At 48.8% G+C, this 24,714-nt stretch overlaps 1 protein-coding gene across 2 annotated transcripts in view; it reads right to left on the bottom strand.

The window, feature by feature from the left end:
* Positions 1 to 506: 506 nt before the first annotated feature.
* The window catches only part of Gfod1 (glucose-fructose oxidoreductase domain containing 1), a 103,121-nt gene continuing 78,913 nt past the window's right edge, over positions 507 to 24,714 (bottom strand). For both annotated transcript variants that reach the window (XM_028867735.2, XM_028867737.2), the window contains exon 2: positions 507 to 6,922. In XM_028867735.2, coding sequence (XP_028723568.1) covers positions 6,003 to 6,922 — 920 coding nt within the window. In that variant the 3' untranslated portion in view covers positions 507 to 6,002. The remainder of the gene's footprint in view (positions 6,923 to 24,714) is intronic.

Below are 24,714 nucleotides of genomic sequence, written 5' to 3'. Positions count from 1 at the left end.
GAAGTGCCTTTTGCTGGTGTGGGGTTTTCTGAGACAGGCTCTCATGTAGCCCAAGCTGACCTCAAACTTACTGTGACTGAGGATGGAGTCAAACTCCTGATTCTCCTGTCTCTACTTCCGGAATACAGGGATTATAGGCATGTGCCACTGTTTTAAAATGGCTTCATGAAATGTGAAAAAATTCTGAAATTTGCTTCTCTGATGTGAAATCGTGCTTTTATCTTCTTCCCTGGTCTAGCCTCTGCCACACACTCACACATGCATGTAGCTACACATACATACTTAAGTAAGTTCTATTTCAACATTTTCAAAATAATGATCTGAAGCAGACTGCTCCAGCACATATTCAATGATTCCCGTCTTTTTTAGCTTCAGGGATGCTGACAGCCTCACCTCAAAGCCCCCTCCCCCAAGCGTCCCCCCTCCCTGCTTCAGTGCCCACACACTGAGCAATTAATTCCCAAATCAAGAGCATCTGGGGTTAGAAAAACACAACCAGGCTGGAATCACCTCTTCTTTGAAGACTTTATTTGCCACGTCCATCCTTTTCCCACCAATGCTCATCCCATCAAAGCCACTCAGCAGCTGGAAGCAATGGTGCAGCAGCCCAGACAGCTGGCTGAGCATGCCTGCCCTGGCCCAGAGCATCGCAAGGCACCGTGGGTACCATCGACTCAGCCTGGACCTGCAGAGGGAGGGCGAGCCGCCTCCCACTCCCTAGCGGTTTGCCTCAAAAGCACTAAGCACTATTGCATTTGTTCCCCTCTCTCTTTTAAATACCTTTTAAAATTCTTTCTTTTTTTTTTTTGTTTAATAATAGAAAACAAAAAGTAAAACCTTCTATAATTTATAAGCTATCTTTTGCTATCTACATTATATATAAAATATAGACTCTGTTTTACTTTATAACACACATCTTTTCCCTTTGATAAATAACTTTAAAATATCTAGTGTACATGCCTTGACTTTTTATATATAAGTTTGGTTTTATACATATACATACATATATACTCACATCTGTAAAACAATAAATATACACTTGACAATGACAGCCAAACCAATGCAATTTTGGTTTTAAAAAAGGAAATGAAAACAAATGACATACTGTAAAAGCACCAGGCAGCAAACAAAGCCGTAATTGCTAGAAAGTTCTCCCTCCCCTAAACAAGGGGCAGGGCAGAATAAAGGGGCAGGTCAGGTCACAGGCTTTTGCTTCTTTGCCTGGGATGTCACTCGGCACTACAAATAAGCCACACTGCATTTCTTAGAAGCCATGGGGCTCGTTGAACAGCCTAGCCCTTATGGTGGCTGCAGGGGACAGCAGAGAGCTGGACAGGGCACAGGAGACAACAGAGACATGGTGACTCCGTGGCCAGGATGACTTCCCTGCTCCACTGACCCAGGCGAGCTTTGCACTAAGCATCAAGCATTTCAACTAGAATGTTCTTTTCGTCACTCTGTTCTCTGCTGGTGTAAACAAAAGGCTGCAGCAGATTTGAGAGGATTCAGTAGTGCAACATGTCAGTAGCCTGGAAGAGAGCCAGAGGCTTCTTTGGCCCTCAAGGGCTCCAGCAAATAAGGACCCTGATGCAGGGAAGAAAAGGCCAGTTGGGTTGGCTACCTCCTCTTTATGGATGCAGTCATTCAGATTGCCAAACTCCGAGGAGACCGCGAGCCTCTCACTCTTAGAGAAGTACAAGAGGGTGTAACAGCTCTGCGGAGAAGTTCTGGAAGCCCCAGCTAAACTCAGAGCATGATCCACCTGCCAGACACTGACCAGGACGGCCACTGGAACAACACAAGTGCCAGAGAAGACCCTGGAGCCATACCGCAGACTCCGGACCGTAACCTTCTTCACCCCCGCCCCGCCCCCTTGTCCAAAGGAAACGGGATGGTCAGACAGGTGCTATTTTCCCCCAAGCTCCCCAGTGTTATCACCCTGTTCTGCAAACTCCAAGGGTTTGGTGGACAAAGGAAGTCACCAGTGGATGGAGCAAGAGTCATAGGGTAGTCAGAGTCAGAATCTGTATCCTGCATCAGGCCTCAAGTCCTCCTCAAGGTGAACATCTGAATCTATGTCCCCTCACCTCCATAAAGGTGCAAATTAGAGATAACCCTTCTGCTATCGTCACAAGTTTTCTGAGTACTTTGAAGACACAGTTGAGGCTGGAGGTGTGGCTGAGTGGTAGAGAGCTTGCCTAGCATTCACAAAGCCTTGGGTTCTGTCCCTAGCATACACATAGTCTTGTAACATGTTTGTAAAATAAGGGTTTACCTGTCACAGCTTAGTGAATACTGTTCAGTGCGGGTCTGTGTTCTCCTTCTGGCCTATTACCTACCCAGACTGATCACCTGGATGAGCCTTCCTTCCCTGTGTGGTTGGTGAAGTTAGGAAGAAACTGAGAATCAGGAAAATGGGCTTCCCAACCCCAGATCTACCATTAAAGAAGCGGATGACCTTGGCCATTATATTCCTCTCTTGGCTATCAAAGGAAGAATCTTAGAGATGCCACTCTGAAATCCTCTCATGTGCTATTGGGTTGACTTTTTCCTCAGGGCATCCTTAACAAAGCTTATTTCCTGCAGTACCCACTGGAAAAGGAGACCAGGTCAGAAACCTAATTTATAACCACAGGTCAAGTTCAATGGCTACAGTCACTGTACAAGATGAAGGAAGAAAGAGTTTGATGGAACAATGAATGGCACAGCTACAGCCCAAGTCCCCAACAAACCCCAGACCCCCCCCCTTCCTGTGAAAAGATGTCTTCCTATGTTATACTTCGGCCTCAGCAGCAAAATCCAAGGCCATCTATCATAGCCAACAATGCTTAGAAAGTCCCCAGAGCTGAGGGTTGCCAAGTCATCTACACTTAAAGCTCAACATAGGAAATCCACCTCAAAAGAAGCTGAGTGACATTTCCACTTGGGAAGGGGAAGAAAACCCAGCTGCTTCTGTAGGCAGCTTCAATTGCCAACCTGCTGGCAGGACATCAAATTTTTCATCTTACTCAACAAGGAGAGTTCTGTGGCTTTCAGCCCTCTCTTCTTACAGTGGCTCCTTGGGGTGGGAGCACGCCCCCTACAGGGCTTCATGAGGAATGCTTTTCCTGACAAGAACAAGGAAAGTACAAATTGTGTCTTGCTCACTCCCTGTGTGGCTTTGGGCGTGTTACATCTTCATATGTACACAGGGGAATGAGACAGTACCCAATACTAATTTTATAGATAATAAGATGATGCACCTACAACACTCTGCGTTCGGTGGGTAAGCCAGGTAAGCCACCTTGAGTGCTGACAGGACCTGACACTATGGGACGTGCTACCAAGGAGACTAAGATGCTTTGAAGGAACCCCATGATGCAATTTTTACCATGGAGGGGAGAAGTCTTAGAGGAACTGACAGTGACCACAGAGGAGTTCTAGACTCCAAGCTTTGCAGAACCTGGGCCATTCCCAAACGCTTATGTATACCTATTTAAAAATCTCTGGGAATCTGGACTTTTGTAGAGGCCATATATAAAATAATGTATATATAAAATGATGGGAACAAGAAAGGCCAGTGGAAAATGAATGAAAAGGCCCCAAACAGTCTCTGTTCCACAAGGCCTTTAAACCATGTAAAAAAAAAAAAATTAGAAAGTGGCTGGGTTATTGCCAGAACTTAGATCAAAGTCAGTTTGCAGAATGTTGTCGAAAGCTTGGATTCCGGTCTCACATTGCTGCAGCCGATCAGAAATCTGCACGTGAGAAGCCAAGGGCCGAAGGAGCCCTACAGAAGGCCTCCAGACCATCTGCTATCATTTTTACATTCGAAGAACTGCCTCCCCCTCCCGTTTCTACCTCTACCACATGCATTCCAGTAGATACAACTTCAGTACACTCACTACTTTCTCATGCTTCTTCCAAAGAACACATATTCTTTCTACAGCCCCTAACCTCAAATGAAAGTTTTGGTTTTAGACCCAGCATGGTTTATCACAGAGATCAGAGGCCTCTAGAGGGAAAACCTCAAATATGAGGGAAGTAGAGAAACAAAAAATTGAAAAATTGAAATCACAAGAATATCTACTTAGGTAAATGACTTGGAAAAATGAACTCCATGGAGTTGTCTACCATGTCCCTGATTTCATCCTTAATCACAGATTTTCAGGGTAGCTAGAGGGAAAATTACTTTCCTAAAGAGCAATTTATGAGAGCAGGAACCAAAAAAGCCAAAAAGTCTATGATGTGGCCCTGTGCACAGATAGCCAGTTTTGGTCTGAGCTGTAAACCTGAAACACTGGCCATAAGGGGTGGCAACCAATCAGCTACCTTTACCATGTTGAACAGGGGCTCCCAGCAAGGCAACACCCGCTCCTTCGTGCTAGAAAATGACCATCATTCCACTGGTGTGTGGGCTCCAGTATGACTGTGCCTGTGAATTACCAGGGTCCCAGGGAGGAGCACTGCCTGGATTCTAAGCAGACTACTTACAGGAACTAGTCTATACCCAGGCTCAAAACTACCACATGCCGGGGAAGGTTAGCAAAGCCAACCGAGAAAAAGAGAACTCCCTATTTTCAGTCTTGACCCTTCTTTAAGACCAGACTCGAGTTTTAAAGACTGTTTTAGTCATATTTGAGGACAGCAAACATTTGCAAAGATGTGTCCATGTGACGACAGGCTTTGTCTCTGCCGACATCTAAGCCAGTACTGGTCCATCTCTAGTTTCACATGGAGGGTAAAAAGACAAGGAGAGGAAGGCAAAGATGTTTTTCCCCAGCATGAACCTTCTCCACCTATATAGACCCCTCTTGGGGATCTAGAGCCCCATTTTAGAAACACTGAAAATATGTTCTCTGTTGGCTTTTTGTCTTAATACCCATTCAAAAGTTTCTGGCTGTCACAAGGCCAAAGGGAAGGAAGGGAAAGAGCCATGGCTCTTCTTAAGGGAAAAGTGTTTTCTGTGGAAGTGAAAGGAATGGCTTCCTGTTTAAACCCACAGATGTCTCATGTCTTTCCTCCTCCGTGTCTTTCTTCAGCTTGGCAGTTGGGCCTATAGCAACTCTGGAGCTGGGCTCATGCTCTCTGCTTTTGGGGAGCTCATACTGCAACACCCAGGAATGCAGCTGTCCTGACCCAGGCAGGCAGCGACAGGCAAGCCCATGCTACCTGCAGCATTCTTAGCGTTGCCTAGAGAGCGTGGCAGGACCCCTGGATTGCCTCTCACACTAGTCCCACCCCCTGCTGAGGGAGGGCTCTGAAGTGGCTCTGTGCAGTCTGTCTGTCATCTCGGTCACCTCAGAGATACAGCTTACCACCTCAGTTGCTCTCCATTGCAGAAGCCCACCGTACCAGGGGAACATCAGTGAGCCAGTTAGATAGGCCCTAATGCTTCCTGGGACACAAAGCAATCAGAGAAGCTGTGCATTTTGCTACCAAGTACTTTTCCTTCAGATCCTTAAAGTAAAACACACAGTGGCTTCCCAGAATTACAACTTTTTCCACCAGCCCCACCCACCTCCTCTACACCAAAAAACAAACAAACAAAAAAAAAAACAAAAAACCCCAAAACAAAACAAAAACACCAAAAAAACCCTTTGTAGACACTTGATGAAGTGCCCTCTCCTTCCAGTGGAGGGCGCTGACAGAGAGCCTATCTCCCACTGAGCTTGTCATCAGATACACAGCCTTGGCTTGCAAAGAAGGCCAAGATATGTGGATGGATGAGGTAGGGCAGGGGCAGCCCCTCCTTGCTTCTCACAGTAATGGAGTACAAAGGTGCTAGTTAAACCTCCTTCCTTTCATCTGATACCCAATCAGGAGGGCACGCCCTCCTGAATATGAAGTCGGCCCACTACCACCTTGGATTTGAGGGCCCTCTACCGAGGACGGGGACCACCTTCTTACGCCGTGCATTCACGCTGCCCTTCCCACAATCCCCACCAATGGCTACCCTCTCCACAGAGCATTTCCCCCTAACTGGCCCCACGCAGCAGGTCGAGTCCGCCAAGGTCCCAGTGCTAACAGTAGAGGGACATCCTGCTTCTGCGCATGGCCTCACTGATCAGGTAGGCGGGGCTCAGCTCCGGCTCCTCGGTCATGATGGCGATGTTCTGCCACTCTCCAGTCTGGCTGGACCTCTTGATGGTGTCTACCACGCAGAGAGCATACAGGCAGTCGTCGAAGGTGGCAGCCATGGTAAGAGGCCGACCGTCCCACGTGCGCCGGTCATCCTGATCCTGGAAGGCCTGGCGCACTGCCTGCATCATCTTCATGGTGCCCCGCAGGTAGGGCGAGGGGATGTCGCTGAACGCCTTCTCAGGCAGCAGGGAATTGCTCACGGATGTAGTGTCCTGCAGCAGCAGCTCCTGCTCCGGGGCGCTATTGCGCTGCCCATAGAGGTCAGTGCCTACTGCCAGGAGCCTCCCGGCGGAGCCCACCACAGTCACGTCCTGCTTGAACTCTCCAGGAACGTTGAAGTTCAGGGTCACGGTGCAGCACACTCCACCCTCCAGCACCATCTGGAAGGTGCAGAAGTCGTCGCTGGTGATCTGACGGATACCCTTGATGTGGTCCGTCTGCTTTACAAAGGTCTTGAGCAGCCCGTGGACCTTGACGGCCTTCTGGCCAGTGAGAAAGGTCAGCAGGTCGATGATGTAGGTGCCCACGGAGTGCAGGCCGCCACCGCCCATCAGGTCGTCGCAGCTCCAGTTGTACTTCTTGCCCAGCAGACTGCCGCTGTGCACCTGCACCTCGCACACCAGCAGCTCGCCCACATAGCCCTCCTCGATCAGCTGCTTCATGCGCACGAAGGCCGGCAGGAAGCGCAGCACGTTGCCCATGATGCTCATGAGTTTGGGGTAGTAGTGGGCGGCTGACATCATGCGGAAGGCGTCCAGCGGCGTCGCAGTGCGGTCACAGATGACATTCTTGCCTATGCCTGCGGAGAGCAAGAACAGTAGATCAGTATGCTGTGCAAGGGGATTGCGACCCCAGAGGAGCAGAGCCCTGTGTCCATTTTCATACTCCTTCCTAACATAAAAAAGTACTTCATCTATTGCCTAGCGTGTGCAAGACCGTGGGTTCGATCACCAGCACCACACACACAAGTACATCCTACATATTTCAGTATTACTCGAATTATTTTTAACATTAAGCTATGGAAACTGATCTAAAGAGTAATGTTTAATGTATAATATATCCTTCCTGCTTTAAAAATATGCTCAATTTCTAAATACATAAAATGATTTATTTGATGGCTTTACGTATGTGTAGAGAATAAGAATTGGTTATTTGCAGCTGGGCGGTAGTGGTGTAGGCCTTTAATCCCAGCACTTAGGGAGGCAGAGGCAGGTAGATCTCCAAGTCTGAGGCCAGCCTGGTCTACAGAACAAGTACTAGGACAGCCAGGGTTACACAGAGAAGCCTCGACCTGCAAAAACAAAATGTATTTACTTATAAAATGCTTTTGAAGCCGGGTGGTGATGGTGCATGCCTTTAACCCCAGCACTTAGGGAAGCAGAGGCAGGTGGAGTCTGAGGTCAGACTGGTCTACAGAGTGAGTTTCAGGACAGTCAGAACTACTCAGAGAACTCTGTCTGGAAAAAACTAAAAGAAAGAAAGAAAAAAAAACCACCTTTAAAATATTTACATATTAGTTATACAGTATCTTTTTATGTGTAAAATATATTTTCCTAAAATTATCTGATATGTAAAAGTTACTAAGTTTATGTTACATGAAGTTTTAATAAAGCTGTATTACTAAAAATATCCTTTTTTAGAGAGAAAAAAACAACTGCATAGAACCAGGGTATGGAAGTTCAGGTCCTATCCAGTTAAGGCAAGGCCCACTGTGAGGAAGTGCTTCCTTTGGAGGTAAGAGGACTGACTGCCACAGAGGCTCACGCTGTAGCCCAAGCCTGGCCTGGAACCTACAGCCATCTTCCTGCTTCAGCCCGAGTCTGAGATTACAGGCATGAGCCTCCATGCTCAACCAAACGTGTCTTAACAGCACTCAGAAGCTTCGTGGCTGTTCCTTCCCCACCCTACCCCACCCTAGAGTTATATTTGGAGTTCAATTTGCATTCTGTTGGAATGGTTGGAGTGGTCACTGGCAATGCTTAGTTGAATATTTTTCTCATGCCTGTGTTCACTACATTTTAGGGGTGGGGAGTACCTGCTTCCTCTTCCATCGCCATCCGTCTCTGGATGGGCTTATTGCTTTTGGCTTACCTGGAGCTAGGCCAAATAAGAATGGACATCCTACTATGTCAGGCATGGGTGTATACATTACAGGCACTGCACGATGCCTCTCTGAGCCCTTTATGGACTAAACGCTTCTGGGTCTGGAGCAAACAACAGATCAAAGGAAGAGAGAAGCGCAGAAACTGAGAAACGGGTTTATTCTGCAGAAGCCAGGGTCTCAGAGGGAGAAAACAACTCTGCTGGACCTGGAGAATCAGCAACTGGAGTCTAAGCACACAGACTGGTTAACCAGCCAGATGAGATATATGTAGGGGAGCTACAGAGTCAAAGCATGGCCTGATGTACACAGACCCTCGATTGGAGATGTGGTCACTCAAGCTACAGAAGGGCGAGAGACCCCAGGAGAAGGGGCCTGATGAACCAAGCCCAAAACTCACTTGTCCAGACTGTGGGTGTTTGACAAAATCCTTGAACTCTTTGAACAAGCTGAGTTTGTGGAAGCCCCGTAATTATAGATGCCTGAATAGGGGGCTGCCAGGACAAAGTAACAGTATGGCGTAGGGAGCCTCTCTTTTTCCCACTGGACAGGCTAGCCACACAGAAGTGATTGGCACAAAGTGGAGAAAAGAAGACACACAACAGATAGCCACAATCTTCCACACGCACACCTAGTACCGCCCCCAGTGACACCCTTAAGCACACAGAGTGCCTGAATCTGCTTGCCAGCTCCATACAGCAGTTTGGCTGTCCCTTCTGACCACACATGCACAGTAAGAAGCCCTTTTAACTCCTGGAACCCAGGAGAGGATGGAGGCTCTGGCAGAGGGATGAGGTAATGATGGTTCGTATCACCAGGTGCCATGTCCCTATATCACACAGGGCTCTGACAACAGGTTCATGTTGCCAAGGACAGATGCTCATGTAAACAGATTATCCCAACAAGGGTGGGTGACAAACACTGCCAACATGTGTATGGCACCTGTGGAGTATGGACTCTGGCAGATGCTATACCCTAACTCAAACTCCCCCAAACCAAACCATCTCTACTGGACACGGGAATGACACTTTTTGAAATTTATTCTATTATGAAAACTATGAAATAAAAACAATCCACTTCACCACATACACCCCAAATGAGCAGCGAAAGGGTAGAGCTTGGCAGCTGTGTAGATGAAAGGATTCTGATGAGTGCTCTGGAAAATGGAAGATGAATATACACAGAGAACAATACCCCAACCCCAAGTCCATGGATAGATCCTTGTGAGTACACCATCTCCTCCTTTGGGCTATTGATGCATGCTGTGGGTCCCCAAATCCAGTAAGTTCCTCAAGGATATAAACTAGATGTTGTCAGTGTTATGGCCACAGCCAGAGTGTCCTGCATACATCGTCACCTGGGCTCCAGCCCTCTGCCTGCAGTCTGTGAGAGCCATGCTTTGCAGATGGGTTTTGGTAACACCTTTGTATACTCTATCCTTGAACATCATAAGCAACTTCTAGAAATCAAAGAAAAAAATCCAAAACACAAACAGTTCCTGCCCCAAAGGAGCTTTGTATATATTATTTATAAAGCAAAAACCTGGGAACTGTGTAGATGGCCAAGAATGGGCAAGGAAACTGGGGGGCAGCCTTCCAACAGAACAGTGAGCCATCACAGGCAATGGCACCCACAAAGACCGTTCATTAATAAGGTTACTGTGATGCAGTGGTATACGAACAAGCTGATTCATCATGTGATGACTTCATCACTCTTTAAGGAGACAGACACACGTGCTGGAAGGGAAAAACCTCAGTGTTGACAGTGGTTTACTCTTAACTCTGGTCACCAGAGCTGGGACTGATTTTTTTCTTTTGCAGTCTACAGACTGAATGAGGGTTTGACACAATCATAGTGGGCACTCTCTCACTGAGCTAAAGTTCTCCCAAGATGTGTGTATGTTCTCCATAGCCGGCTATGATCAGAAAAAAAGAAATGCCAGGTGGCTTCTAGTGCTTTTGTTTTCTACATTTGAAGGAGACAGGAAGACTCTACTCCAGTGATGGGAAAGGACCCCATCTCTTGAATCTCTCCTTGAACTCTAGGTTTCAGAGGATCAGGCTGCTTGCTTGCTTGCCCCCCTGCCCCGACCCCTGCCAGCGACCCACAGCCCTACCCCCACTTCCTTTTTTTGAGGCAGGGTTTGGCTAAGTCACCCAGGCAGAACTTTAATACCCCTAGTAGCCCGCTGAGCTGGAAATTGTGATCCCCCTGCCTCAACTTCCCAAGTAGTTGGGATCAGAGAGCTGCATCATCGGAGGAAAAGCTGCTTTGGACTCACCAAGTTCAGTCTCAGGAGACAGACTGCGCCTTCTCTAAGGAAAGGATAGGAGAGCCATTGCTACCATCCCATATACTCGTGGCAGTATACCACATAAAGTGTGGTATAACACACCTCATAGCAAATGCATCTTCCCTCAAAGGCAGAGGACCCTGGCTGTGGGAACTTCCAACAGTCTCCCAGAACATTCACACCACAGTGAACTCAACCAAGGCCCTTGGAACACACGAGTTCCATCTCCCTGCACATACAGGAAGGGCAAAGCAGATGAAAGGCGAAAGAAGTGGCTGAGAAAAAGCCCCAGACGTTTCCTGAACACTGGGAGAGTCCCATCCAAGTCCTCCAGCCTTCCCAGCAATGGGATCAGGCAGGCATTCTATGTGTCCAGTGCAGCTGTGGCCAATACTAGCCGCCCTGCAACTTCACCAGTTCCAGTGACGGGGAACTGTCATCGCACAGCTCCAAACTCAGCTGGCTCACTGACGGACCTGTCCCTGTGCCCAGAAATAAATGCCTTGGGATACTGCCACATCTGTCCATGTAGTCCTGTATGACCAAGAGTGACTGGCAGAGAATGCATCAGACTGTCTCGGGCCTTCTGGGGAAGGCTTCTTAAATGTCCTTTTCATGGACCTCTGTCCTTTATAGAATGACAGATATAAGGCCCGGTCTTTGGAGACCTCTATGTCTAAACTAACTTCATTTTTAGGACCAGAGCCCCCATCAACAAATAGAGAGCTACTGGGTTATTAAGGAAAAAAAATAAGAACCTCCCCACGTAGGCATGGAGCTGAAGCTGGGAGACACAAGAGATGGACAGGGAGCCTAGTGGAGGGTAAGCGTATTCTCAGTGCAGGGGGGTGGGGCACTGTTCTTCATCAGAAGCAGCTTGATGCCCTCCTGGGGTCCCTCAAGGTTTCTTCCAGCCTGCTGAATGTGTTTTGAATGTGTTTTCTGTCACTGGGCTAAATGCCCATGACCTTCACAAGGCATCGATGTTACAGAGGGAAGACATTTCCAACTGTGAGATGCTAAAGTCATCTGTAAGCAGCTGTTTCCCTCTCCTCCTCCACGCTCAGGATCTCCAAAGTTGTGACTGAGTCCCGACTCAGGTCTTGACCTCCAAGAGACCAGAACTTCTGTGGGCTGATTCTCCATGCAAATAGTGCCTCCACATCCTGGGAACCTAGGTGAGGAGTTTCCCATGGACACTCCGGGGAAAGTCACCCACTCTCCGATCTCCCACGGAGTAGGCAGAGGGTGGCGGCCACCCAGGAACCAAAGCCATGCCAGGCAGAATCAGCCAGGATCTTCAAAGCATCCCTCCCTCCCTGCCACCGACATATTTCCAACTACACACTCCCTTATCTAATCAGGGTGGAATCTTCAAGACTGATGCCAGGTTCCCACACTTCCTCCTGATCATTCCACTGGTGCTGACAGTCCCTTCTCCTCTGGAAGTCCCGGGCAGCTGTCCCAGCAAGCTGGGAAAACCCCAAGAGACATTCCATCAGATAGGGTGTCCTCCCCTTGTCAGAGGATAAAGGGAAGTCTTTTCTGCAGGTAATCCCTTACCCTAATTTATACCCTGACCCTTGACCCTTTCTGCAGGTAACTCCTTATCCTAATTTAGTGTCCGACCTCCAACACTCCCAGACCCTGGGACCAACAAATGAGGAAGATGAATAGGAGTTCCCAATCCAATCAGTAGAGGAAAACAACCAGGTGGTGAGTGATCACAGAATGCAGATCATCCAAGAGAGGGGTGAACAATACGATATAGCGTGAAAGAGGAGCTGCCCAACTGCTTTGGGCAAATGAGAAAGCTCTGTCCAAGAGGTAACATGTTAGCCGGGTTCTGAAGCATGTGTACGAGTTTGCCTATTCAACCTTCCGATGATGTCCCTTTTAGAAAATGATCTAAAACAAAGGTACTTACTTGAGATCCTAGCAGCCACCAAATCTGGACTGTTTTCAAAAATACTGTGCATGTTGTGAAGTGCAATTTTCTCAAGGTTAGGCTCATTAGATTCCTAAATGATTCAATGTACTGCTCTTTCAGAGAATCTGAGTTCGGTTCCCAGCACCCCATGTCAGATGGCTCATAACAGCCTTTAACTCCAGCCCTGGGGAATCTGCCGCCTCTGGCTTCCATACGTACTCATAGACATAAAAATTTTTGTGGTTTGTTTTTTGTTTTGTTTTCTTGGAGACAGGGTCTTACTGTATATCTCTGGCTGGTCTGGAACTCACTAGGTAGACCAGGCTGGCCTCAGACTCAGAGATCCACCTGTCTCTGCCTCCTGAGTGCTGGGACTGAAGGCGTGTGTCACCACACCAGCACTAATTTTTAGAATAAAGTCTTTTCTGTTGTTATTTTTTGAAGGTTAAGCAGAACCAGGTCTTGAAGTGAAGGAAACAGAAGTGAGAGCCAGAGTCCTGGATACAGCAGACGCCAACATCTCACGGTCCTGCCACCCAAATGTAGAACATGTAGCCAGCTCCACTCACAGCAGCTCGACATTTAGTCTAGCCTTGTCTTTGTCCGCTCTTTCTCTCCTCCCAACTCTTCTCTTCCCCTGCTCCACCCCCACCCTCGACCCTTCAACACCCCCACCAACACACACACACACACACACACACACACACACACATACACACTTTGAGAAGTAACAGCGTCAGCATGGATGACCTCTCCAATCCCACTCAGCCTGGCCCTTCCTCCATACAAACTCCACTGAAGGGATGAACCCCACTCTTCAACTGCCTGAGCATCCTGACAGATGCAACTTCCCAATTCAGAAGACTTATCTGATCATGGAAAAAAAAATGACACTGCTTCAAATAGTAAGTACAAGGGACTGGAGGGTGGCTCAGTTTTGAAGAGCACATGCTGTTCTTGTAAAGGACCTGAGTGGGTTCTGTCCCCAGCACCTACGTGGGGCAGCTCACAACTGCCTGAAACTAACTGCAGGGACTCTGATGCCCCTGGCCTCTGCAGGTACGTGCATTCACACACACATACCCCACCCCCTAACACACACATAATTTAAAGTATTTTAAAAACAGCAACTATATCCATGAGTTAAGCACTTCCTTTCTGCCAGAGGAGGCCACATGCTTTACATGCCCTTGTACTGTTTAGTCTGTACCAATCCTGGGAAATAGACACAAATACCGCCTCCTCCTTACAGATGTGGAAACTGAGCCTCTGGGAGGTCACAAGATCTGGAGCTTGAGCTGGAGCCCATCTGATCCTGTACACTGTCCCTGCCTCTGAGCACCCTAGCTTAAGGCTGGTGTGGTGGTTCTTTGCACCGGAGTGCGCCCTGCCACAGGTCCCCCATTATTGCTGGTTACGGGGGGGCCTATGCACACAGGCAATGTCTGCAGCACGCAGCCCCAAAGGAGGCTGGGAAGAGAGTGTGTGACTGTAGTGAGTGAGCATCAGAAATCAGGGCAGAGGGAGCTGGGGAGCCTCCGGCATGGCTGGGTGGCATTGCAAATCTCAGAGCAACTTGATTAAGTTTCCACGCTAATTCTGAACTTGAGATGGAAATGGGTCAGGGTGACCCATATTCAGCTCCTTTGTCACAGCCCCGGGTTGCCGTCACTGGGCTCGGAAAGAGGGTCACCACTAATGAAAGGAAATGATCATGGCTGACAGTGATGGGACTTGAAATTGAACTGGAGCAGCCGTGTAGACTTTCGACACTGGACTCACCCCAAGTCCAGCGGGTGCCCCGCCATCTCCTTTACAGACCGTCCCCAAGGAGCCAGGATAGAAAGATGATGGAAAATTACAGGGACATGGGAAGGGACCCTCTACTCCGGAGTCTGCTTGGAGCCTCTCACCAGCACAATTCACAAAGGTCGCCAACACACAAAGAATATTTATTACGTAGAAATATCGATAAGTAAGAGTGTTAAAATAGCAATACACCCAGCTCAAGGCCTGAGTGGATGTAACCCAAGGAAGGGCCTCACGCCTTACGAACAAGACTATTAACGTGTTTGCGGTAGAGGTGTCCTAGCTTCCTGCGCCCCTATGATCCAGAGTTCACCTTACTATAGCCCCTGTCAGGTGCCCCACAGGAACCTCCCCGCGATCTTATTTAAACTCCTCAGCAACCCCTTGAAGATCCTAACCAGAAATTACCTAAGTCCCACATCTAACTGTTGTAAAGACAGTGAAATATATCTCCTTCCAGAAGCCCACACCTGGGTAAATCGCCTCAATTCCGTAACGCCTTCCTCCTGACTTTGCTTCTTGTATTTGCTAAAAATGCCTTTTAATAAACTCCAGCGGGGCTTCTAACTGGCTCATCCTGAAATTATTTTCTTCAACAGAGCCAAGGACCTGGCTTTGCCCAAGCTGGGGTCTCTAAACGGAGACTCCTCGGGTCCTGCCGGCCTCAGCATGGAGCTGTGTCTCCATGCCCAGCACCATGTCCAACTCTGGTCTGTTGCCCAGTCCCATTTTGCACAGGCGCCCTGTGAGAAACAGAAACGTCCTATGCTGCTTCGTGAGCATTACTATAACAGAATGAATAGCAGGGATCACACCCGAACACCAGACATCTCCATGAGCCTACAGTAACACTGCAGATGTGCCGTTGGGAAGTCACCAGCCAGCTCCGCCTAGCCTGGACATTTCCAGATGTTTTGTTTTAGATGTGAAATGTCTCCCCTCCTCCACAGGCTCATGGTGTTTGCTTGGAAGGTTGTGGAACTTTTGGGAAGTGGGGCCTAGCTGGAGGAAGTGGGTCATGGAAGGCCTTGAGGTTTACACTGCGCTTCCACTTCCTGTGCCGTCTCTGTTTCCTGTTTCTTGGAGTCCTACCTGTATGCTTCCTGCGGCTCTGCCTTCCTTTCCTTAAGCTCAGAATCCCCTCGAACTGGCCACGATAAACCTCTCCTCTTTAAGTGGCTTCTGTCAGGGGTTTGGTGATAACAACGAGAAGTAACTATACACAAAAGGGAAAGGAAAGTTGCTGCTTCCGGCCTAGGGGAGGTTAAAGAGAGGTGTAGAGACAGCAGACGAGTCTGTGCGAGTCAAAGCTCTGAGCTAATGGCCAGCCCCCCAGGTAGGCGGATCCGGAAGCCTTTCCATGCCATCGGGTGGAGGAGGGGAAGAGCCAGGACTGTGGACACTCAGCCTTTGAGTCCTGCGAAATGGCCAGCAGTGCCCACTGTGCTTCAGTGGTTATGATTCTGGGGAGCAGCCTCTCGAGTCTTGACCACCATTCCCCACTCAGACAGGACAGAGTCCAAGGCACCAACTGGATCCTGGGAGCCGCGAGAAGAAGAGCGATAGCAGCCATGTTTCCTCACAGAAGGAGCCACTTTGGACAGCGGTGGACGGTGAGGCAATAGGCAGAATGCTGAAGAATGCTGACCATTAGCCCATCAGAGTCACTAGGAAGGAAAATGGAAATGGCAGGGTTCCACGAGACTACCAAGCCAGACAATTCCATCCCCTAGTCCGCCTGCAGGACGGTGGGCTAGAACAGCCATTAGCCCAGCCGTAGAGGAGGACAGCAGCCGTGTGAATTCTCACCACAGCTCCTAGTGTCTCCCGAGGCCCCCACACAGTCTTCAACATAACTACTACCTGCTGCTTACAGCCAGTGTGGTCAAGAGAAACACTAGCCTCCCCGTAGGTAAGAAAGACCACAGACTTCAAATTAGGCAACATCACACAAAAGGGAGGCTGGCAGTGTGGCTCAGTGGTAGAGCAGCTGTTTCACATGGGCATGGCCTTTGCTCCATCCGAAGGACCGAAACAAAAACAGTGAAAGAAGAGAAGGGGAGAAGAGGGGAAAATAAGCCAGGAGTGGCAGGCGGCTCACGCCCGGAACCCCGGCACTTGGGAGGGAGTCATCATCACAAAGCTGAGGAGGCCAGCCTGGGCTACAGAGTTGAGACCGTCTCACAAAACGAACAATGAAGAGGAGGAAGAAAGGGGATGCAATGGCAACCTTCTAAAGAAGGATTGTGCTTTAGAGGGGGGATCTGAGTATATTTGCCCCAAAGATGTTTGGCTTTGTTGTTGTTTTAAAAACAAGACATGTTATACAGCCCACGTTTCTAGCTGCTCTTGAAAAGTGCGAAGATCTAGAAGCATTGCTCTTCCTGCCCAGAGCCTCCAGCATAAGATGGCAGTTGACACATGCATCTGCGCAGTTCCGCACAGTTCCCACCAGTGCCCCTGCACGGCTGCACCAGCTTCTCTTATTGATGCACTGCTGGGATGATGCTCCTTGGCTAGCTCTCATTTCTCTAGCTCAGAAGTTCAAGCAGGCTAACTGGGTCCCTCATAAGAACCCACAGGCCATCTGAGGAGAATCTGCCTCCAGGCACATTTAACTGTTGGCTAAATTCGGTTCCTTGCAGGGTCGGACTTCCCTTTTTCTTACCGACGACGACGACAATGTCGCAGCTTCATCTGGATCCAACATCCCTCCCGGCCACATGCCCACATCTACCTCCCAAAGACAGATTCTGGGGGCTAACTCCTCCACCCACTGGCCATCTGACTTCCTCCTGGAGCACTAGCTAGTTAGAACATTCTGCCTTAGACGAGCTCCAGTTAGACCAGATCCCACCAGCCATGGTCTCCTCTCTGCCACTGAGCTAGTCAAAGACGTGCTGCCCAGGGGCAAAGGCCATCCTAGGGCACTGCCTACCCATGACTCCCAGCGGTCTGCTCACTTGCATCACCTGCCAGGAGCTCCAGAAAGCAGCTCTGAGGCAGCAGTCAGAGGAGGCGAGGAGCGTTCTGCATCTGCCAACCTGTGCCCCTCCCTGCGTCTGTCTGCACGCCTTACCCAACGCTGCTAGCTCTTTCAGCAGTTACTCCAGCAGAGAAACTCGGTGAGGCGCTCCGGGGTTTTCAAAAGAACCAATTATTAACCTATTATTAGTCTCCCTGTTACCAAGGTGACTGTCCCCACTCGGGCTCTCTCCACACAGCCTGAGCAGGTGCTGGGTGGGGTGCAGCAGGAGGGAAAAGAGGACTCAAACTATTCTGTGCCCACAAAGCACCACACTAGTGCCGTGTGGCCCGTTTATGGCAGAATGGGGGGGGGGGGAGGGGAGGCTTAGCAATTATGACGAAGACCAGCGATACACACCAGGTCTATGCTGCATGGCAGGGCTATGATCTCTGGGCTCCATGCTCCCCATTAAAAAGGGGGGAGTTATTTACAGTCATCATTTATTGGGGGGGGTGTACATGTACCGTGGCACACTTGTGGCGGTCAGAGGATAACTAGAGATGGCTGGTTCTCTCCTCTTACGGTGTGAGTCTACACAACTCGGGTTGTGTGGCATGGCGGCAGGCGTCTTTACCAACCGAGCCAGCTCACCAGCCCCCATGCCTCCCATTTTCTGGCTAGACAATGGTTGTATGGGCAAGGATCTGTACGGAATGCCTGAGCCTCTGTGCTACCAGAAGCAGTCAGGAAGAAGTCCCCAGCCCTGGGAGCTCATGAGATGAGGCTGAGGGGCCACGAAGGTGGCAGAGCCTGGTGTTGGAAGAACAGAGGGGAAATTAAGAAGGGGCAGAGGTTGCCCACAGGACAAGAGGGCTGTTGCTCTCTCTTCCTGAGGCCAACTGTCTGATTACTCCATATGTGAGGCAATAAACCGGCCGGATCAACTGAAAGCTTACTATCAGGGGAGAAGGGTGGCTGTGGAAACTGGCCACGGCGGTAACAGGGTTCCACAACCAAACACACACACACACAAAGGCTCAGCCCTCTACCAGCCAGCACTGGTCATATTGGGAAAGTACTGTGAGACTTCGTACTTGCCCAAGGCTTTATTTCAAGGCAGGGCACCATGGGAAAAACATTGTTGGGTCATGCTCATGATAGCTAGGGCATCAAGACTCATAGTATTACAGGCCCTGGCAAGAACCAAAGTACCTCAGGTGGCCAAATCCTACCCAAGGAAGTGAAAAACCACCGTCCTCACTCCTCAGTCAGGGGAGACAGGTGACAGACCCTATGAGCCATGCTGGCCTTACAGCCTCTGACCCCAAAGAGCAGTGTAGCTAGGAAACCAACAGCCACAGTCCCCTCCCACAGCCCCAGGCAAACCATGTCCTGCTCCACTCAGCGCAGCTGGGGATAATTACCCACAAGCCGGTTCCCAGAGCACCTTCACCTACATCGTCTCCACACTGTTGTCCAACCTGTGGCCAGGCCCAGTGATGGTCATCCTACCTGGAAACTGAGAAGTAACCCAAAGGGGGTGTGTGCATGTTTGGAGACCCAGGGAGAATCATTTGGGGAGTCTGCCCAGCCCCTCTATCTTCTTGGAGTGTTGGGATGTACCCCACCTGAGAGTCTTGGCAGGAGGCACAGTTTCAGTATGTTAGGTCTCTCAGGCGGTCCAGAGATCCAGAAAGGAGCTCAAGCTGGACATAGGAGGATTTCCGTGTTGGATAAAAGCCAGCACTCCTCAGGAATTGTGAAACAGGTTTTCTGTTCGCCCAAAGGAGTCCGTTCCCTTACCTCTGACAGATGGGACATATGGCTCTCCAATTGACATATACTTGTGGCACTTCACAGTATATCAAAGCCCATGCTGGTCTCCGGGCTCCCTCAATTCCCTTAGTATCACAAGTACCTGTTACACATTTCCAAGTCCACGATCCTGGCCCTTCAGCCTCGTGAAGCTACTCTTCCTTCTTAAAATCCACATGATTTGTCCACGCCCACTCTCCCTTCTTGTCTGTCCCCTGCTATCCTCTTGCTCTCTCTTCTCTTGCCATTCTCTCTCTCTCTCTCTCTCTCTCTCTCTCTCTCTCTCTCTCTCTCTCTCCCTCTCTCTCCCTCTCCTTCTCCTCTTTCCCTCCCTCTCTCTCCTTCCCTCCCTCCCTCTCTCCCTCCCCATGCTCCATTCTCTACCTCTTGCTATTTTTCTATCTCCATTATTCTCTCCCACTGTCCTGGCCACATCTAATCTGCTTTCTTTTCTCTCTGCTCTGGACTCATCCAGGTGCCCCTCAATATTTTCCTGCTCCTAGTCACAATAAAAACCTTGCCCCTAATCGTGGAGTGGTCATGCTGGCGGTTTCTTTACTGTGCCTGCTCGCACATACTGGACCCTGTGAAGCCAAGCCAGTGCTTTGCTTCCCCGACAGCCTTTGCATCGAAAGTGTGGGCTCACACACGGGTTTGCCGGGTCATGGATGTCACCTGAGCCTGACACGTGAGGAGGGAGGGAGAAAGGTGGAGACCCGTGCTGACAGAGGCCAGGCATAGCACCTCATTTGCGGGCCGTGGTGGCAGAGATGCTAACACGGGCTTTGGATGTTCCACGCTGGCACCACGCCATGACACAAAGTCTGCCCGTACTGGCTGGGGTCCGTGGTGGGTTGGGGACTGTCATTTTAGCCACCTACTTCCCCTGCCTCCTGTAGATGTCTGTAAAAGAGCACCCTTTTTAAAAATTCCAGCCAAGATCAGCCCTCTGGCCTCTGTGTGGGCAACTAAAATGCTCCTCAAACACCCCATGTTCCCTGGTTTTCTGGACCCCTACTGAGACTGGGCAGAGGACGCACTGCACACCTATTAAGAACACGACATACAGCAGACAGAGTAGAGAAGAAGGGGGGCACGCGATATGGATCTAGTTTGCAAATGCTGTGAGCACAGACATTGGATACAGATGAAGCTTGGCTCCTGTATGTAGAAAGAGTCATTATACCCATTTCTAAGGGCCGAGATGAGTACAGAGTAACTGACCTGAGGCACAAAAATGCTCATAATAGCCCGCTGAGGTCAATAACAGATGCAAATAAAAACTGCACAAGTCAGCGCTTACTGCCGGAATTCAAACCAAGTCACTGGCTGAGTGCTCAAGGTACCACAACGCAGTAAGAGGGGCAGGTCTGTACATCCAAAGAGGTCCTAGGCCAGCCTTGATGCAAAGGCTGTAACAGGTGGCCCCAAAGCTCCCTCAGAGGGCTAAGAGGGTGAAGTGAGCCATGTACAAGAATGGCACATGATAACCAATGCCAAGCTCACTTTATGCCATGCATAGCCAAGGCTGAGACTTTGAAAGCATTACTGTCTGTCTGGAGTGGACACAGGGAGGCCAGGCTGGGCAAATGTAGGGCAAAGGTTGCCCATTAGCTGCTTCTAGTAAATAAAGAAGGCTTGGCTAGCTATGAGAGGCTATCAATTAAAATTAAAAATTCTCTGGTTAAATCACAAAACTCACCTTTGGTTGCTGCTCATGAGTTAATCTGTTTTGAGAAGGGGTCTCATACAACTCAGGCTGGCCTTGAACTCCCTGTGTAAAGAGTCATTAACTGAAAGTGACCTTCCAATTCTCCTGCCTCCACCTCCCAAGTGCTGGGATTATAGGCACACACCCACAAACTGTGTTTATACTGTGCTGGAATTGGGGTTCAAACTTAGGGCTTGCTGCATGCTAGACAGGCCACTCTGTAGACTGGGCCACATCTCCAGCCTGGCTGAGGTTTTGGTAGGTATGTGCTACCATGTTCCATGGGCAATAATTATATCCTTCCCAAAGAGCTCAGAACCTCAAAAACTGAAGGTGAGAAATGAATTGAGAGAGGGTATTTACAAAGTACTTGACTCCTGATCCAAAATCCAAGCTTTCCCTCAGCAACCATGAAGCCAGCTGATATCTTCTCTCCAGTAGCCTTTATCTCTTCCAGGGACAGAACTTAATTTTCCACCCGAGGTGAGGGTTTGGGCAAACAACCTAACCATCCACAGTGAAGGCACAGCCCCCTGTGGGATGGAGACTAGTCTTACTGCCCATGGCATTGGCTAAAGAGAGGCCTGGTTGTTTGTTTTCTTTTGCAATAATTTGCAAACATGGCAGGCTGTTTTAGTGTGATGTAAGTCCCTAAAGACTGATGTGCCTGGGCTTACATGGCCCCGGCAGTTCTCCTTCAGAATGAGAACAGCCCATGGCCCTCAAGATGATGTCAGGGCAAGAGGACCCAACTGCAGTTAAGGAATTGGGATGGGAATAGACTTTTTAAAACTGTGTGTGTGTGTGTGTGTGTGTGTGTGTGTGTGTGTGTATGTGTGTGTGTGTGTGTGTGTGTGTGTGCGCGCGCGCGCACGCGCGCGCAATCTTCAACACGTCCTGGAGTCCGTGAGAAGGACGGACATAAGGAAGGACACTATCCCAACACTGATGACACTTGGAGACCCTTCATTGTTTGCCTTTCTTTATGAAGCTGAGTTTGTAGCAGTTGCTATGGTTAGTAACAAAAGGCACTTGAGTACATGTGCGCATGCGCGTGTACGTACACACACACACACACACACACACACACACACACACACACACACACAAAACCAAGATGGGAAAACACAGGAGGGTGGTGGTGTCCTATACGGTTCCAAGCCTGAGAACGTAGGCAATGTCTAGCAGGCACACGTCCTGTTTAGAAGTTATCCTGGTGATTAAAGAAGAAAACTTAAGACATTTTTACTCTTTTAGTGTGTATGTGTTATCTTTTAAATATGTGCCAAGTTGTTAGGAAACAAGTACTTTGTTATTTGGACTTAATTACTCCTTTAATGAAGTTGGTGGATATTTCTTTTGGCCTAGAAGTACCATTTAAATAAAAAAAATGGCATATTAAAAGGCACAGTAAATAGAGACTAGGAACCTCTTCCTAGAACATTCTGTGTACACAGCACCACCACCCCCGGGCACAACAACAAATTCTTTAGAAGGGAGGTCATTTTATGCCAGTCAGTACTTCAGTTTATTCCTACCATAATACTTGGGTTTTGCAGAGGCCCGTTCATACTTAGTGGTAATTGATAATAAAGACAGAACTTAGCTATGAGAAGACCTTAGGGATGACCAGACCTCCAATGAGGTATGAGAAAGAAGGAAAACAATGCATGGGACCCCTGAGGGGGGAGTCTGATGAGGTTAGTGCCTTCTTAACCTCCAAAATAAACAGTTTCCTGAGTGCAAGGTAAAATAATCAGCTACCTCCTGGGTGGGTTTTAAATATAAAGGAAGATAGAGAATTTTGTTATAAATAGAATTAGTAAGCTTCTTGTTTTATGTAGTTGAAGTTTGTATCTATCATTTTATAACTCTAGATTATCTCCCCCAGTGGCAAAAGGCAGACCCTAGCCCCAGGAAGGAGCCGCCCTTGGGTTGTGGAGCTCAGCCAGATGTCCTTAGATGCAGCAGAGTTCAAGCTCCATCCCCTGGGGTAGCTCACGGCTGGAAGTCTCCATTAGGAATTGTGGTGTCAGTCTGTCTTCTGTATCTGCTGACCAACCAGACACTGCTACAGATAAGCCAGTTGCTTAGCAACCGCTGCAACCCAACGCCAGGGGAGAGCAGAGAAGGTGAGTGTTGGATGCAAGGTTGATGGTCTGATGTCGGCATGTGTTATCACAAGATAGGACAGTCAAGAGAAATTCCATACAGGCACCTCCTCCCATGTGTTCTCACCTTAACGACCTGTAGAAGAGATCAGGGAGCTAAGAGTGCCACTGGAAACCGTGATCCTCAGTACTGTGCTTCACAACTGGAGAGTGGTGGAGATGGGAAACGCCCTTACAGACCATCCTACCTTCATGATGGTATCCTGTTCAGGTTTGTATCCTCCTGCAGCTGGGATTAGGAAATTAGGAACATGAAGTCCACAGAGGACTCTTATTCTGCACTCGAGGTTAGAAAGAGAAGCATTGCTCTGATTTTATCAATGGTTCTGTGAGAACTGCCTGGACCACTAGTTCACTGAAGGGCTGTGTGCTTGCTATGGGCGGGCTTAAAGCCCACAAGTGTTAAACAGAGTGTTGTAGGTGAGGCACCATGGTGGCAAAACCAAGTGCCTGAAACGAAGGCAACCCAACAGCCCTCCCACCCTACCCCATCCCCACTTCTAGGACTCAGATCCAAAAGAACAGTTCTGGGTGTGATGGTATACACCTGCAATCCCAGAACTGGGGAGACAGAGCAAAAGTTGAAAGTCATCCTCAGCTACAAGGGGAGTTCAAGGCTAGCCTGGGCTATGTGAGACTCTGTCTCAAACCTCCCCCCACCAAAATAAGATAAACAAAATCCTAAAAAACACTCGAAGCACTGTTTCAGAGAGGAACAAAGGCAAACCATCTATAAGAACAGCACCACCCTGGCAGCTTTCTGTGTCCATAACAAAGAGCTGAGAAGAATGACTTATAAAGGAGAGATGTTTGCTTTGACTCTGTCTTAAAGGTTTCAGTCCAACATCAATTGGTCCCACTCTCCAAGCATGTGGGGCACATGATGCCAGGGATACATGGAGATGTAAGCCTGCTAATCTCATAGCTGGGAAGCAAAAGAATCAGGAAGAGGAAGGGCCTGCAGTCTATCCCATTATCCCCCTCAAGAGCATACATCCCAATGCCTGGGCCCCATCCCATGAGCCAATGGTATACACTGTCCAGCCCCGGGTATTGTGTTATAGAAACACAAAATGGACCAAGATAGGGCCTGTGTTTTTAGAGAGAATTGTCACAATGGATTAAACAGGAAGAGGACATATCCATCAGGATGACAGACATGGCCTTCAGCACTGTCCTCAAACAGGAAGTGCGGGCTCTGCAATGAAGAACCTATAAACCCCAGTAAATTATTACAGCCTTGCTGGAGAGACGGGGTGGGGGGACAAAATTAAAGACAGAAGTTTCTACGCCTTAACAACCAGACCCTGACTACTTGGAGCCTGACCTCAATGACTCGTGATGTTTACACAACTCTTTAGAGCCTAGCTCTTAAAGATCCATGGCTCTTACCCCAACTGGCCAATCTTAGTAGACAAGGGGGCTACAAAATTAGCTACTTGACAAGCTAGGGAGATGTGTGCTTATCTATCCAGATGTGGACCCCACAGAATTGCCTCATGAGACAAGATCAAGTACTTTCTCTTAACTCTGACAAAAGAAGACCTGTTCCCAGAGTCAGTCAGTCACCACCACCACCACCCTCTCTCTGTCTGCCCACCTGTTATACCTCTGTCTCTCCAAGCGATGTACTTCCTTTAATAAATTTTCTCCAATTAACCTTTTCTACACTTGTTCTGGTCTGGTAAGACCCCTCTCCCATCCCCAATGACATTCGTTTCCTATGGGGTATCCCGTTTTTTGCTTTCTTGTTATATAACAAGAGGTTCGTGGATTATCCTGACATTCAGGTA

Source organism: Peromyscus leucopus, chromosome 5 (genome assembly GCF_004664715.2).
Source record: "Peromyscus leucopus breed LL Stock chromosome 5, UCI_PerLeu_2.1, whole genome shotgun sequence".
NCBI lineage: Eukaryota > Metazoa > Chordata > Mammalia > Rodentia > Cricetidae > Peromyscus > Peromyscus leucopus.
This window is presented reverse-complemented; position numbering and strand designations above follow the sequence as displayed.